Source organism: Microtus ochrogaster, unplaced genomic scaffold (assembly GCF_000317375.1).
Source record: "Microtus ochrogaster isolate Prairie Vole_2 unplaced genomic scaffold, MicOch1.0 UNK9, whole genome shotgun sequence".
Taxonomy (NCBI): domain Eukaryota; kingdom Metazoa; phylum Chordata; class Mammalia; order Rodentia; family Cricetidae; genus Microtus; species Microtus ochrogaster.
The window spans coordinates 6,962,076-6,976,101 of NW_004949107.1; the positions used below are offsets into that span (position 1 = coordinate 6,962,076).

A 14,026-nucleotide genomic window follows, 5' to 3' on the forward strand; every position below is an offset into this window, starting at 1 on the left:
TAGACATTCTGGGTGACTAAGCACGTCGAAATTTAAAACCGCCTGGGTCTTTTTACTCACTGAAGGATCTGGGTCTAAGCAGCAATTGGCACAGCTCAACAAACACCTGTTGAATGAATGACAGCCCTAAGTGGTTAGAGCCTTTAGAGGCTCTAATTACTGATCTCTGTTAGACCATCTAATTTAGCATGCTGTCACAAAAACTGGTAAAATGTCCTATCCCCCAAGGACATTTCTAGACTGGCAGGGGCGGAGAAGGGGGGAGGGGAGAGGGGCAGCCTCAGCAAATGGTCTCGCCTTAGTACCCTCTCCCTGCCTGGACTGAACTGCGAGAGTCAGGACAGAGTCAGTAGCAAACCTCAGTTCTGCCCTCTTAAAAAGGGAAGGGGGGGATTTGTTAACTTAAGAGTTAGACCCTAAATTCAGCATGCGAGTTTGTCGCTCTGTTGGTAACGGAAGCTGGGGATACTTCTATAAGCTTCCCAGTTTTATTCCAAGGCTGAAATAGTTAAACGATCCAAACCTTTGCCAAATCATTCAAACCCCGGGAAAGAACACAAAAGAAAATGCCCTACTGCTCGAAAGATATATTAAGCACCCCGTCTCTTCACTTGGCAGCCAGAGAACTTAAGGATAGCCTGAGATGCTGAGGCAGGGTTGAGATTCTGAGGGCGGCTTGGACTACACAGTAACACCTGGAGGGTTGGAGGGAAGGTGGAAAGAGAGGGGAGGGGTCCACCACATCCCGAAAGAGAGTAGATAAAGAGAAGTATCCGACTGCATAGTATACATAGAATGGAATATTTACTGTTCAGCAACGTCAGGGGAAAGCAGGTGCAACAGTAGGAATGCATCTCAAACACATCGTGTGAATCCCAAGAAACCAACTCTAAATGTTGTGTGACTTCATCACTTACAGTATTTCAGAAAACACAGAGCTACAGCAAGAGAGAAGAGATTAGTGGCTGCCTGACCCAAGTTAGAAGCTGGAGACAGATTTAAATATAAGGGAATTTGGGGGATGAAGCAATGAATCTGTATCCTGATGAAATTCCCTTATATTTAAATCTATGCATGCATTCAACCTTGCAGAACTATATGCTAAATGGTAAGGTCAATGCATGCAGAATGTCATTATGTTTCATATTTTATTAAAACAGAACCCAGACATCCACAATATAAGCTCATTAGGTCTCTGAGACTTTTTCCTTGCCTTTATCAGCACGGGAAACACGTGTGTAGGTGGTCTTAGAGTATGTGAGATAGAGGGGCCACTCTTAAGCACATGGTCTATGATAAGTACATTCTATCTAGGGCCAAATGCAGCATGTAATAACCCAGACGCTATCTTATAGAAAATTCCTTTATTATAGTGCAAATAACTTTCAGCAGTGACATAATGTAACAACACATTTAACAACACTTTACACCACGCAGTAAATAAGAAAGTGTTTCTTTGAAAATACGTCATCCTGGGAACATTATCTTTACATTAATGCCAGAAAATGCCAACGCTGTTTTCTCAAGGCAACAGGGCTCAATTCTGTTTTGGATATTTTCTCTTAATGCACATGGATTTGTCGTTAAGTGCATCAACAATTCTAAGAGTGATCTCTTAGGGGTTTTTTTAAGAACCCGGCAAGATTTGAAACCAGGCTTCAAAATTTAAAAAAATATTAATTTTAAGACAATTCTGGAACAGCCCAGAAAACAGAAGTCACTTCTATTAACTTGATAAATATTTACTCCAATTTTGCTGCAGATTGTCTAAAGCCTGCTTCTTATTTCCCCAGAGCCTGTTATCACTAGGTTTTGGTTATTGCAAAACTAGGGCTCTGGGTGGATATAGCTCCCTGTGTATGCAAATACTTTCTCTATGGAGCTTCAAATCGCACTTTGCATCCTGAAATTCCCACCCTAGACCTCTCAGGCTGAGGACAGTGTGAACCTGTCCTCATTTCTACCTAGCCATTAGGACAGCAGGATGTGGCCTCTTATTTATTTAGCTAGTCCACAATGACCCCAACACGCCCCCAGGAGGCTGGTCAGAGGAGCCCACTGCCCTGTTGGGTGATGGTTTAACACTGGATCGGCTGCTAACGAGGTAGCTGACAGGCAGAGAGAGGAGTTTCTGCTTAATGATATGTGATTGGCCACTCAGAAGAGCCCCCTATGGGGAAGGGTGCTTACTACAGGAGTTGAATCCAAACAAATATATTTCAGGGTACTTTCTAGGTCTTTTGACAAACGCTCCTCAAAAGTGGCTTGTCAAACCATGAGAAATTGATCACAGGCTTAAAAAATACCTGGAGCTACAAAAGAGCTCTCATGGCCGACTATGGCTGAGAAGCCAGTGGGAATATCAAGCTTCGTAGATGCAGCTGCTCTCGGTGGCTGAGTCTTTGTATATAACAGCATGGAACTGTGCTAAACAGTTTCAAACTTGAGAAGGATCCAAATATATCATCTACAAAAAATTCATTATTTTAGCTTGCTTTATTTCTCTTAGACTTTGGTTCTGAAACACTGTCTACATTCTTGACACATGAAGATGACATGGCCACTTCAGTGCCTCTGCATGTTGTGTAAGAAAAAAAACCTTAAAAGCAAAGCAGGACAAGGGGAGGCCTTAAGAAGATACATACACTGTACAAACAAAACCTAAATTATATATAAACACACCCCCACCCCAGCGCCCCTTCTCCCACTACAAGGCCAAAGCAATGCCAAGGGCCCTTCTCTCCAGTACCAACACAATCCTACGATTCTAACCATCCCCACCCTTGCAGAGACGTCAATAACCCGCAGCCTACCACTAGAAACAGCTTTGTTTTGATTAGTCCCGCAAGTGCAGAGAAGCAGTTTCACCGGAAGCAAGAACACTACTGGCTGGACTCAAAGACCTGAAATCGCAAGACTTAACCTCTCAGATGACCTAACAGGATCCCACCTTTGCCCATCATCTCCTCAGAAGCTCCAAAGGCATTGCTTAGGGATACTGGGGAGGGTCTCAGAAGAAAAATTATACAATGAGCTAACAGCTAAGTTGATATAAACTATTTCCTAGTAAGTAATTTGGGGCAATTTGCTTCTGCCTTACACTGTGTTCTGGAATCATTTTCATAGTATACTATTAAAAAACTAATATAATAGTTATTTTTAAAGTTGTCTATGCAATCACCTCTTATATGCTTTCTTTTAACAACTTAATGAGCTATTGCGTAAATCTAGGGAGTAGTTAGCCTTAAGGAAGCCCAAACCGTGCTAATTCACAGGAAGGAGAAAAAGCAATGCAAACAAAAGTTCACATCGTCGACAAAAACTGGAGTTTTATCGAAATGCTGCAAATTTTCCCCAAAAGCACTTATAGCAATGTAAGTCAGAAAGCCAAAGTTAAGGGAGTGGAGAGTATGCTCCAATTCTTTAAGGTATAAATCCACTTGTTTATACTTGGAATACATAATCTTCCCCCTCAGACCTAAGTTCATAATCTGGAGACATTGCTCATCCTCTAGGACATGAATACATACACTGAATATAAATAAATAACGGAGGAAGTGGAAGAATCCAGGTTAACATGATGCTGTGCTAACAAACAGAACGAACCCAAAACAACCCCCAAGAAAGTGTAAGAAACCAAACCTTGCACAATCTACATTCTATGTAAATACCCTGACTAAAATGTCGGTTGTGCTACGCAATTCCACTTTCGTGCAGAAAATGCATCGATTTGATGTACCGTTGTTGTTTTTTAAAGTCTTTAGCACTTTTGTTCCTAAATATCATCTTGCTCTGAAACGATGAATAATTGCTACCAAATCACAAATCAGATCACAAATCCATTTTCGTTTAGTCTGAATAAAATCCAGCATAAATGTATTACTTTGTCCTGGGCACAATGGCTCGATGTCTTTCCGGCGAGCTTTCTTCCAGAGGAAGCTGTCTTTCTGGACTTACACTGCACGGAAAGAGACAGCGAAGTCTGCCTTTCGTTTTTGTTTTCTTTTTAAGTCTCCAGATTTTGCCAGGACACTTCTCTCAGACAGTCATGTAGTCGTGGCACCTGATCGGATTTGAAATAGAAGCGCTCTAAACATCAGCCAAGCTTGGTGATCTGGAGGTCCCCATTGATCTTTATGGTATCAATTGCAGATAATGTTTGAATACGATGGTAAAAATCAAAAAGTTGGTGTCCATCCACAAATACTCTGAAACGTGGGTGCTCACAAAGAATCTCCACCTAGAAGAAACAAAATAATAATTTAATGCACAATTTTGGATGAATGCTGCTGGAGGGAGGAAAAAAAAACAACCCAACACTAAACCCATACTTCATTGTGGAGAAAAAAAAAGCCACATCCCCGGTGAATCTCAAACATCACAAGATGCAGAAAGCAGTACAAACTTCTGGGTTCAACCCCTCCAACTCTCAACTCAGGGAGCCCAGAGCACAGTTCAAAAACTGCTGCGTTCTCACCAGGGCCAAGGAAGGGATGAGGTGCTGGAGCAGGGAACCCACTTTGAGAACCACCGCTCTGTATCCGAGGCCGTGACAGCTCCTCCTACACTTCGTGCAGAAGTATAAAGGGGCATAGGTCTGTTTATGCAACATTTGGTGCCTTCAAGTCGCTTGCTGAACAGTTCCATCGACCTACAGGGGAGCCTCTCCTGATGCACGACCGGTAGCCATTAGCAGCGTCTAATAATAGCCTAGACAAACATGGTAAACACTACGGCAGAGGGAGGGCTGCACAGCAATTACCACTAGACCGAGAATGTGTAATTAATAAGGTTTTGTTAGCCAAACAAACATGATTCCACATAGCAAACCCTTTTCTACAATTCATCATAGAGGTTTCTTTCTTTTTTTTTTTATTTTTTATTTTTTTGGAGACAGGAGGTTTCTCTGTATAGCCCTGGCTGCCCTGGAACTTGCTCTGTAGTCCATGCTGACCTGCCTTTGTCTCTGTGCTGGGATTAAAGGTGTGTGCCACCACCACCACCTGGCCACCGTATAATTTAATAACTGGCTGTGCTATGCCACTTTTAGAAAAGCACTCGCAATCACTACGCAGGAGACTCCATATGTGGTATTAGTCACATTTAATTTATCTTACTGTTCAAATTATATCATCAAGAAGTTCTATTTCATTTCTTTTGTTGTTGGGAAGCACTGTATTCCTCCTAGTGAAAAGCTTATAATCACAAACTATATGTGAAGATTTACCATCTGAGATAGCTCAGTTGGTGAAGCACTTTGGCTTGCAAGGAAGAGGACCCACATTTAATTCTCTTCTCCCCCAAACTATCCTCAAAATCTCAGATCCTGAATGTGCCTGTTATATCAGTGGTAGATATGGGGGGGATAGTTGAGTTCATTGGCCAGCTGGTTTAGCCCAATCAATGAGATTCAGGCCAGCGAGAGACCCTGTCTCAAAGGAGGTGGATAATGGTGTTCCTAAGGATGATACTTGGATTGCCCTTCAGCCTTCTAACACATACATGACCACACATGTATATGCGTGTGTGCGCGCACACACATGACCACACATGTATATGCGTGTGTGCGCGCACACACATGACCACACATGTATATGCGTGTGCGCGCACACACACACATACACACCCCTTACCATTTAAGAACTGCATAGCAAGAGGAACCCACGAGGGCTTACCATTCTAAAGGAGGATATGCAGTAAAAGGTAACTATTTAGGCTATGATTACAAGGGAACAACCTCATTTCTATCATCGATGTAAAAGAGTTTTGGGTTTGTATTTTGCCATAGACTATAAGGAAAGAGAAATAAGCACAAGGCCTTGAGAAGCTCCACACGAAGAACAACATATCAAGAGCCGTTTTGCTTGTTCTGGCTTATATGCAGCTTGGAGCCTTTGACCAAGGTGCCACTGTTGAGAAGTAGGGTAAGAAGGTCCATGTAGACAAGGGCCTCATCACCAGGCCTGACGTGTCAGCAAGTCCTTTTTATATTACTGAGCTGAACCTCTTATTTGGCAGTGTTCTGCAGAGGAATGCATTGCTACTGCTGCCCGATGAGACGGCAAGTTTGGGCTGTGTTTCCTCTGTCAGATAGCAGGAGCAAACCTCTATTATCCAAACCCAAGGGAAGGAATTTACCAGCCACACAGTTTGTGACCATGAAACAGACAGGCTTAATTAACCCACAGGGGAAAATAAATACACAAATATGGACTCATTAGCAAAGGGAATGAGAGAAAATGAAATAATAATCACTAAATTGTTTTAAACCCACAACTAATACGGTTTTGAGCTACTCAAAGGCCCAGAAATAGGAAAATTCTGGATACTTAATAATATTTAATAATGAATCAGACATTAGGACTTCGAGCCTAACACCATGTTGGGAATCACAGAGATTATTTACTAACTACTCCCAGCTTGGCCAGACGATACAGGTCTGTAATCCCAGCTACTCAGCAAACTGAGCCGGGAGGATTACAAATTCAAGGCCAGCCTGGGCAACTTAGTGAGCTCTTGGTTTCAAAATAGAAATAAAGTAGAGGGCTGGGGTTGTAGCTGAATTGTAGACCTTACATAATGTGCACAAAGGCCTTGGGCTCCCCCAGAACCGCCCCAAAAGTAGACAAATAAATAATTAATACCTCCATACTGGCTAAGTAGAGTTGTGGTTAAGCATTTAGCAATCAGGTATGTACAGGCATCCATTAACTAGACACAGGGCTGACCAGAATCAAGCGCTCCTGTGGCAAGCACTGACCACTATCTGCCAGCAGATCTCTTCTGTGTTTTTATCCTTTTCTCACAGCAGGGAGACAAGGTTCTTGGACCAGGAAGAAATTCTTAAAGAGCTCTTGGCACACGGCAGATAAGGAGTAGCAGCAGCCCTGCCAACGCTCTGCTCAAGCACTCGAGGTACCTACCCTGAATGGCTGGTCTGGGATAAACGGGAAGTAAGGGATCGCCGACTGTTCTTCACCCCTTTCTCCTGAGATACAAGAGTTTCTGAGGAGCTGCCGGTCTGTGAAGACAGCCTTGAGTTCAATTGCCACATCCGCAGGGGGATCTTCCGAGTCGCCACAGGTCAAGCTGATAGCAAAGCTAAAAAGGAAACAGTGTCACTTAGCTGGAGTTAGAGGTAACATTTTAACTTGACCCAGTTCCTCCTCTTGTGGGTTCATCTGCTGTTAATGGGCCGCTACTGTTTACACAGTGTCTAAACACAGAGAGGATTACACTCAAACCAATAGATTCTATTACCTAAAGCAGGCTCTGGTGCAAACTTCGGAACTGAAAATAGCTGCAATTGAAGACTTCAAATGCCCCAGGCCACCGTGCCTTAATCCATTTCAAAATTCTCAAAAACAGCTCCAGAAGTTGACAAGGGAGATATCTTGTAAAGTTTGGTTCTTATTTATTCTCATAGTTTTTACAATGTTTCAAAACCATAAAAAAAAAAGAAAAAGAAATCTTTTGGCCTCTTCAAGGGTCAAAGAGAAACTGTACGCCTATTTTTGTCATTGCTGATATAAATAGCTATCTAGAGATGATGGCTAGGATTCATACACATTCTTTTCATGGGAACATGGTACTTTCTTGGCCCTCCTAAGTAGTAACACTGTCTACAAGGAGAGGAAGAGAAGGCAGCCACAGCTTAGCAACAGCAGGGCTCTGCACTTACCTTTCTGGGTTAAGGTCTACGATGCCCATCACTAATACCTTCTTGCCCGGTCGCATGCCACCTTTAATGTGCCCACAGAATGGAACTATCTGCCAAGGAAGAGGGGAGAAACAGGAAGTTTACAGGCTGTTTGTTAGAGAAGAGCCAGGCCCTCGGCCCTAAGGACCTGACCCATCAGAAAGCAAGGAAAATGCATCGGAAAGGAAGGATAAAGGCAAGAGACATTGAGCACATTGATTTACCAGTCGTGGGAAGTACACGTCGGCTTGAACTGGAGAACCCAGGGAGTTGTTTAAGTGCCCATCATCAAGTTTCTAAAAATAGAAGCACACAGATTGGCTTTCCACAGACCCTTGTTTATTAGGGAGTGAATGGCAGGGAGTAATCAACGCAAATCTGTGGGAATCCAGCAGCCCTCCACAGACACATAGGCAATGTCTGCACATGATGCCTCTTTAGAGCTCATTAAATAACCGCGAAACAAAACCCGGCCTTTCCACCCGATCTAAGCCTCTGCTGATCCCCAGACTCTTAGACCGGATCAAATTCAAGGTCGCGGCCCACCGGGAAGCAAAGCCAGTGTAGGTGGGCTGCAGGCCCCTCTCCTAGCACAAATGCTCTCTCGGAACCTCTGCCCCCAGGCCTGTCCTTTGGGACGTGGCTGGTGAGTAGCGACAGCGCGCCGCTTCTCCGGGAGTCCCGGGCGCGGGACTGTCCCCAAGGGGGGAATCCCCCGGCCGCCGGGGCCGCGGCCCCACACTAACCCACGTGCACGCCCACGCGCCCGGCGCGCACCTGGCCGGCGCCCTCCTGCCCCGCGCCCCCGGGACCGGGAGCTCCCAGCCCGCGGCGGCTGACAGGTACGGCGCTTCCTGCAGCGCCGCCGCTCCGTAAACCTCTCTTCGGCCCGCCGAGCTTCCCTCCCTGCCCGCAGCCGCAGGCACTCACCACCACGGCGTCGCTGTCGGCCACCGACCCCGCCATGTTCCTGCAGCGAGCGGCGGGGACGCGGCGGCGGGCGCGGGTCCGAGCCGGGCGCGCGCTCACACGGGCGCGCGCGCACGCCCGAGGCTGGCGCGGCCTCCGGCCCGGGAAGGGGAAGGGAGGGGAGGCGAGCGGCGCGGAGGTCGCGGAGGCGGCGGCGGAGGGAGGACGGTGGCAAGGGCCGCAGTGTGTCGGCCCGGCGTGGCATTTAAAGGCGGCAGGGCCCGGCTCAGGAACCGGGGACCGGGAACAGGGCGGGGACGCGACCGGGGCGCCGCGGCTGGCTCAACGTGCCCTGCCCCACGGCCATTGGACCGTGGCTGGAGGCCGGGGAGGGCGGTGGCTAGTCGGCGGGAAGGTGGGTGGGGCTGGGGCGGCGGGGAGGGAGGGCTCAGGTGGGCCAGGTGACAGGTGCCGGGGACACTCCTGGCCGTCCTGGCCCTCAGCCCAATCACTCACCTTCTTCCGCATCCTGGGGGGCAGGTGGGATGTTGGGGAGCGAGGTCTAGAGAAGATGGGGGACTCCAAAGCAGGAGACCCGGAGTGGCTTCTTTTAGAGAATTTCAACCGAGTGGGAGGAAAGGTTGGTTTCACTGTCGGGCGGAGAAAGCGAATGGAGGGTCCTAAGCTCGCAGAAGCCTGTATTTGATCCTAAAGAAAGAAGCATCCGGGACTCCAGGGAGGGAGTTTGCAGAACACCGACCAAGGCTCTTTTGCCCAAGGAAGCGCAGACCCATGTCGGGGTCCTAGATGCTTTCTTCCGCAGGTGCCTGGCCAAATCGTCTCTGTCCTTAGCTAGTTTAAATATCTCCCGACATTCTTTGTGGAATACTTCTCAGGGCATACACACGCTTCTCTTTTATTCCAAGGCTCAGAGTCTTACGGTATTTCCACTCTGGCATTATTATGTAAGTTCTCAGATAAGGCTGCATCAACATGCCCTCTATTAGGTGACACCCTCGGCTTACCCAGTGCACTGTGTGAATCGTCACACTAATAAGCAAGGGGCTTGAGGGAGTTGCTATAGTCCCAAAGGGGCCCTTTGTGAGGCTTGGCCTCTCCGCAGCGTTTGTGTTTGAGATTTGCCTTTCCGAACCAGCGCTAATCATGGCAGCTAATCTCCAAGGTGCGGGAGAATTACCTGAGCATGTCTGTAGAAGTGGGTCTCAGAATTAGAGGCCGAAAGGAGGTGTAATTGTGGTTCCTGTTCTGCTCTTGTTTATTAGTCTGAGCTCAAAACAACAACAACAACAAAAAAAATCCAAAAAAACCAGTCACATCTATTATTCTAAGATATTAGGCAATTTTAGGAAACTTGATATTTCAAAGTCATGCTTTGATTATCTGAATTTTTAAGAGTCTAGTATAGGGAAAAGCACTACAGTAATTATTTTCTATTAGCCAGGAGTGGTGCAATGTATCATGGGGATTATAAAGGGCTGGTGCCCTGGGTTCAAATTCTGCCTTATTACTGATAGTAAGTAGTGTGCTTTAATTTCTTCATCAGAGATGATGACAGTAACTATGATGATGCCCATCTTGAATAACCGTGCAGCTTAGTAAACTCGTTCACACACCTTCCCAAGAAGAGCACCCAGCATGCTCTAAGGCAAGTCTTGAGTGCCTGCTGTTGACCAGGAACTGAGGATCAACAGGGACGTTGTGGAGATTACATTCTCGTGAGGAAAGGCAGACGGAAGTAAATGTGTAATTACGCAGGTAGTTAAGATTCTGGAGGAAATTAAGGCAGGGAGAGAGAGTGCTATTTAAGTAGGGCAGTCTGGAAAAGTAACATTGAGAAGAACTCGGAAGGAAGAAGGGAGGGAAGGAGGGCCAGACCTCTGGAGGAAGAGGTTGCTGGCAGCAGGAACGGTAAGGATAGAGTCCCGAGCTGGGACCTTGGAGCAGTGCTGGGCCAGTGGTGTAGAAGTAGGTGCTAAGGTCTTTTATGCCAAGGAAATGGGAAGACATTGAAAAATTCTGAGCAAGGGAGAGGAAACTTGCTTTGGGGGCTTGGGGAGCAAACCCAGGGCCTTGCATGTGCAGGGCGAGCATACTGCTCCTGAGTCACATCCTGGACCTGTATCCTCTGATGTTGATGCACCCCTCTAGCAGATGTGACAAGGACCCCTGCAAACAGGCAACGGCAGGTGGTGGGAGGCTCTGCCTGACCCAGAGGAGAGGGACCAGTGTGAAACCCTAGCAGTTCCCACCACGAAGCTTTGACAGCTTGTTACCAAGCTTCTCTTAGGTCTTAGATGCTTCTAGTTCTGAAAAGCTGTGTGAGGGGCACCCACACCAGCAGAGTTAAGTGTGGTACTGAATGAATAAAAGTACTCAGGATACATGGCTTTTCGGGGCGAAGAATAACCGTTAGACTTGTCTGTGAGTGGAGTTTAAGATATTTGGGTTGCTGTGATGGATTTCTTACATCTTAGGGGTATAAAGAATTGTCAAGCTGCAGAACTGCCTGGCATGTGCCAACATGGTAAATTTTCTTTTACTGAAACAAAACTAAACAAAACAAAAGAGCTTGATTCTTCTCGGTCAGTCTAAATGGTTAATTTTACAAAAGAGAGATTGACTTTCTACCGAAACCTAAGCAGGGTTGAACAACTTTCTACACAAAAAAGCTACTAGTGAATTAATGAATTAAAGCTTCCAAATTTTCCTCAGAGTTTCTAGAGTGAAAGACAGGTAAGCATTTCTCTGTGCTTTGGTTATAGGCATCCATATCCAGAAAAGATTAAACAAGATTATGACCTGATTATGAAATACAACCAGAAATCATTTCTGCTAGGAACTTCTTTTTAGAAGCACTCGGGGACTAAGATTCTAAAGCAGTGGCAGCCAGAGGTGATCAGTCTCGAAAAACATGTAAGCAAGACTTTGAAGATGGGCTTCTCAGGTTAAAACAGGAGCCCGCTCTCTTGTCCCTTTTGATTCCGTAACCTTGCAATCTGTGCCCGCAGATTTCTGCAGGGGAGGAGAGTGATGCCCTGCTGTAGCCCAGACATCATGTTATCAGCATTGCTAGAAGAAGTGGGACCCAAGAACAAATATTTGTAAACATTCCAACAAGTACCTCTGACAGGATCGCCCGTCAGAGCCCTGTGGGTGCAGCCACGAGCTCAGAATGTCCCTCAGTAGCAATACTTGGGACCATTTGCACTCTGTTCTCTAGTGCCAGGTTAATTGTGTTATAAACCTGATATGCTTACTGTGCCTGAATATTTATTAAAACTGAAACCTCTGAAAACATGTGTTTGTTGTCCCATGACATTGACTCCCTCAAACTGTGGTCTGGGAAGGGAGGCCATAGCCTGCTCTGAGGAACAGGGCCCCGCACAGTGCTGGAAGTCCCTTCAGACATTTAGTTCTTGATAATTTTTTTTTGTCAAGCCAGTTCCTGCTCTTATGAGCACTATTCGCTCAAGGCAACAAAACACCCAAATGCAGCATTCTTTGATCTGCCTACTTACATAGAAGGGCACATTTATCAAGCAACTTTTCTGCATTTCAATGCATGATTACAGTTTGGAATTATTTGAGGAACTATAGCCTGGTTATCAAATAATTCTTTTAGACATACACAAAATTTTCTCATACCCAAACAATTAGGAGGCAGCTGTGAGACTTGGCAGCCAGCACTGGTGCTGAGCATCTCATGAACTTTGTTATTTATGGGGAAGCTAGACCAGCCTCCTGCGTGCCTGTGTGTGTTTTAATTACAGAGCACAGAAAGGACTGATCTTAGCCCCTCCCCGCAAGAAGATAGCCATGGCCCATCCCCTGGAAGAGTGTGAGGAGTTAAAGACTGTGCAGTCCCATGTCCCCTGACCCTCCTGGATGCTAGCTCCCTCCTGTGAAAGGCAACAAAAGAAAGGCTGGCAGAGGGGAGGCAAACCCAGCTTCCTGCCCCCAGAGCTGGCATTGTGAATGGAAGGGGTTTTGCGACTCCTTGCAGCTAGACTTGTACCCATTCTGAGGGTCATTGCCAGGCACGGGGGGGGGGGGCCTTCTCTCCAGCTTACCTGCAGGTATTTCCAAGAGCCCACTGATGGAGACCAGTGCTCTTTCTGCGGGGAGTGTGACAGGTCTGTGGGACTGGATCCCCAACCGAATTACACTCTCCTCATTGCTGCTGAACACTTCTATTTTCACTTGTTGGCACCTAGTCCTCCCTTTTGGGGTTTCTGTGATTTTAGTTCCTGTTTGGTGGTATAAAGAAAGGGCTTTTTCATCTTGTAGTTTTGTGGGAACTTGCCTGGCTTGGGTGAGTGGAAGAGACACTCTGTCCCTTGGGGACTTAGAGTCCCTGACCCACAGAAGGGAAGTCAGGAAGCATCTCTCTGGTGCTCAGTTACAGAGGAAACATTTAGGTGAAACGTGTTGCCAGCCTCCTTCAAAGCAGGGGGCAGCTTCTAGAAGGAACGTGAAGGTGTAAACTTGATGTTCACATTTGAATGCTCACGTGCCTTGCATATTTAACGCTTCATTGAACTAGGCTCTGCTTTGGTTGTTGTATTGTTAATATTTTACTTTCATTAAAAAAAAAAAGGCCAGGCATGGTGGTACAAGTCTTTCATCCTAGCACTAGGGTGGCACAGATCTCTGTGAGTTCAAGGCCAGCCTGGTCTATATAGTGATTTCCTCAGGCAAGCCAGAGTTACATAGTGAGACCACCCCTGCCCCCAACAAAATAACAAAACAGAACCTTAGAGACAAAAGTAAAAACCAACCACACACACTTATGTTCACTTGAAGTGTTTAGCTCTGTGTGTCTTAAGAGCACCACTGTACCTGTAATGTTAGAGCTAAGGATACAGCATTCCAAAATATGATTGACTATTCTACCCACAGTGCACCCCTTTGGTGTGTTTTCAGCTGGTCATCCTGAGAAATCACAGATAGGGGTAGCTCCGAAAGGGAATTTGCATCTAGAAGGCAAAGAAAACTGTGTTAATAGCTACCTGTATCAAGAAGAGGGATGCCCTGAGTGATTTTATGCCTGGAGAGGCCACAGGAGCAGGCAACCTCTCTTCACTGTGCATTTCCTGCCTACCTTCCCATAACATGTCGTTACCCCAGCCCAATCCCCTGTGCTCCATAGCTCAGGGTGCTCTATGGGGTCTGGCATCTGCCCCCTCTCTGGTTCTCCTCTTTGTCTGAGACCCTCATGACTGTGCATAATTCAGCATGATTCCGCTGCTCTTCATCTGTCTTGTCAGTTTAATTCAGAGGCTCGGCAAAGAACTAGGAAGGCAAAGGAAATCTATCTTCCGTCCTCACGCTCATATAATAGATTCCACCTCCGCACACGGTGGCTCCCATGTGGCAATACTCAGAATGAGTCTTCGC

The 14,026-nt window shown here is 46.3% G+C and overlaps 1 protein-coding gene across 2 annotated transcripts; it reads right to left on the bottom strand.

Moving 5' to 3' along the window:
* Positions 1–1,352: 1,352 nt before the first annotated feature.
* On the bottom strand, positions 1,353–9,485 carry Lgalsl (galectin like). Of its 2 annotated transcripts, none has more exons than XM_013353513.2 (5): positions 9,125–9,485; positions 7,924–7,995; positions 7,682–7,770; positions 6,924–7,101; positions 1,353–4,240 (listed from the first exon to the last, which is right to left on the bottom strand). In XM_013353513.2, exons 1-5 carry the CDS (start codon positions 9,134–9,136, stop codon positions 4,097–4,099), a joined length of 495 nt encoding a protein of 164 aa, XP_013208967.1. In that variant the 5' UTR covers positions 9,137–9,485; the 3' UTR covers positions 1,353–4,096. The 2 variants fall into 2 exon arrangements, with proteins under 2 accessions (XP_013208967.1, XP_005366514.1); XM_005366457.3 differs by lacking the exon at positions 9,125–9,485 and adding an exon at positions 8,630–8,722.
* Between the last annotated feature and the right edge of the window lie 4,541 nt (positions 9,486–14,026).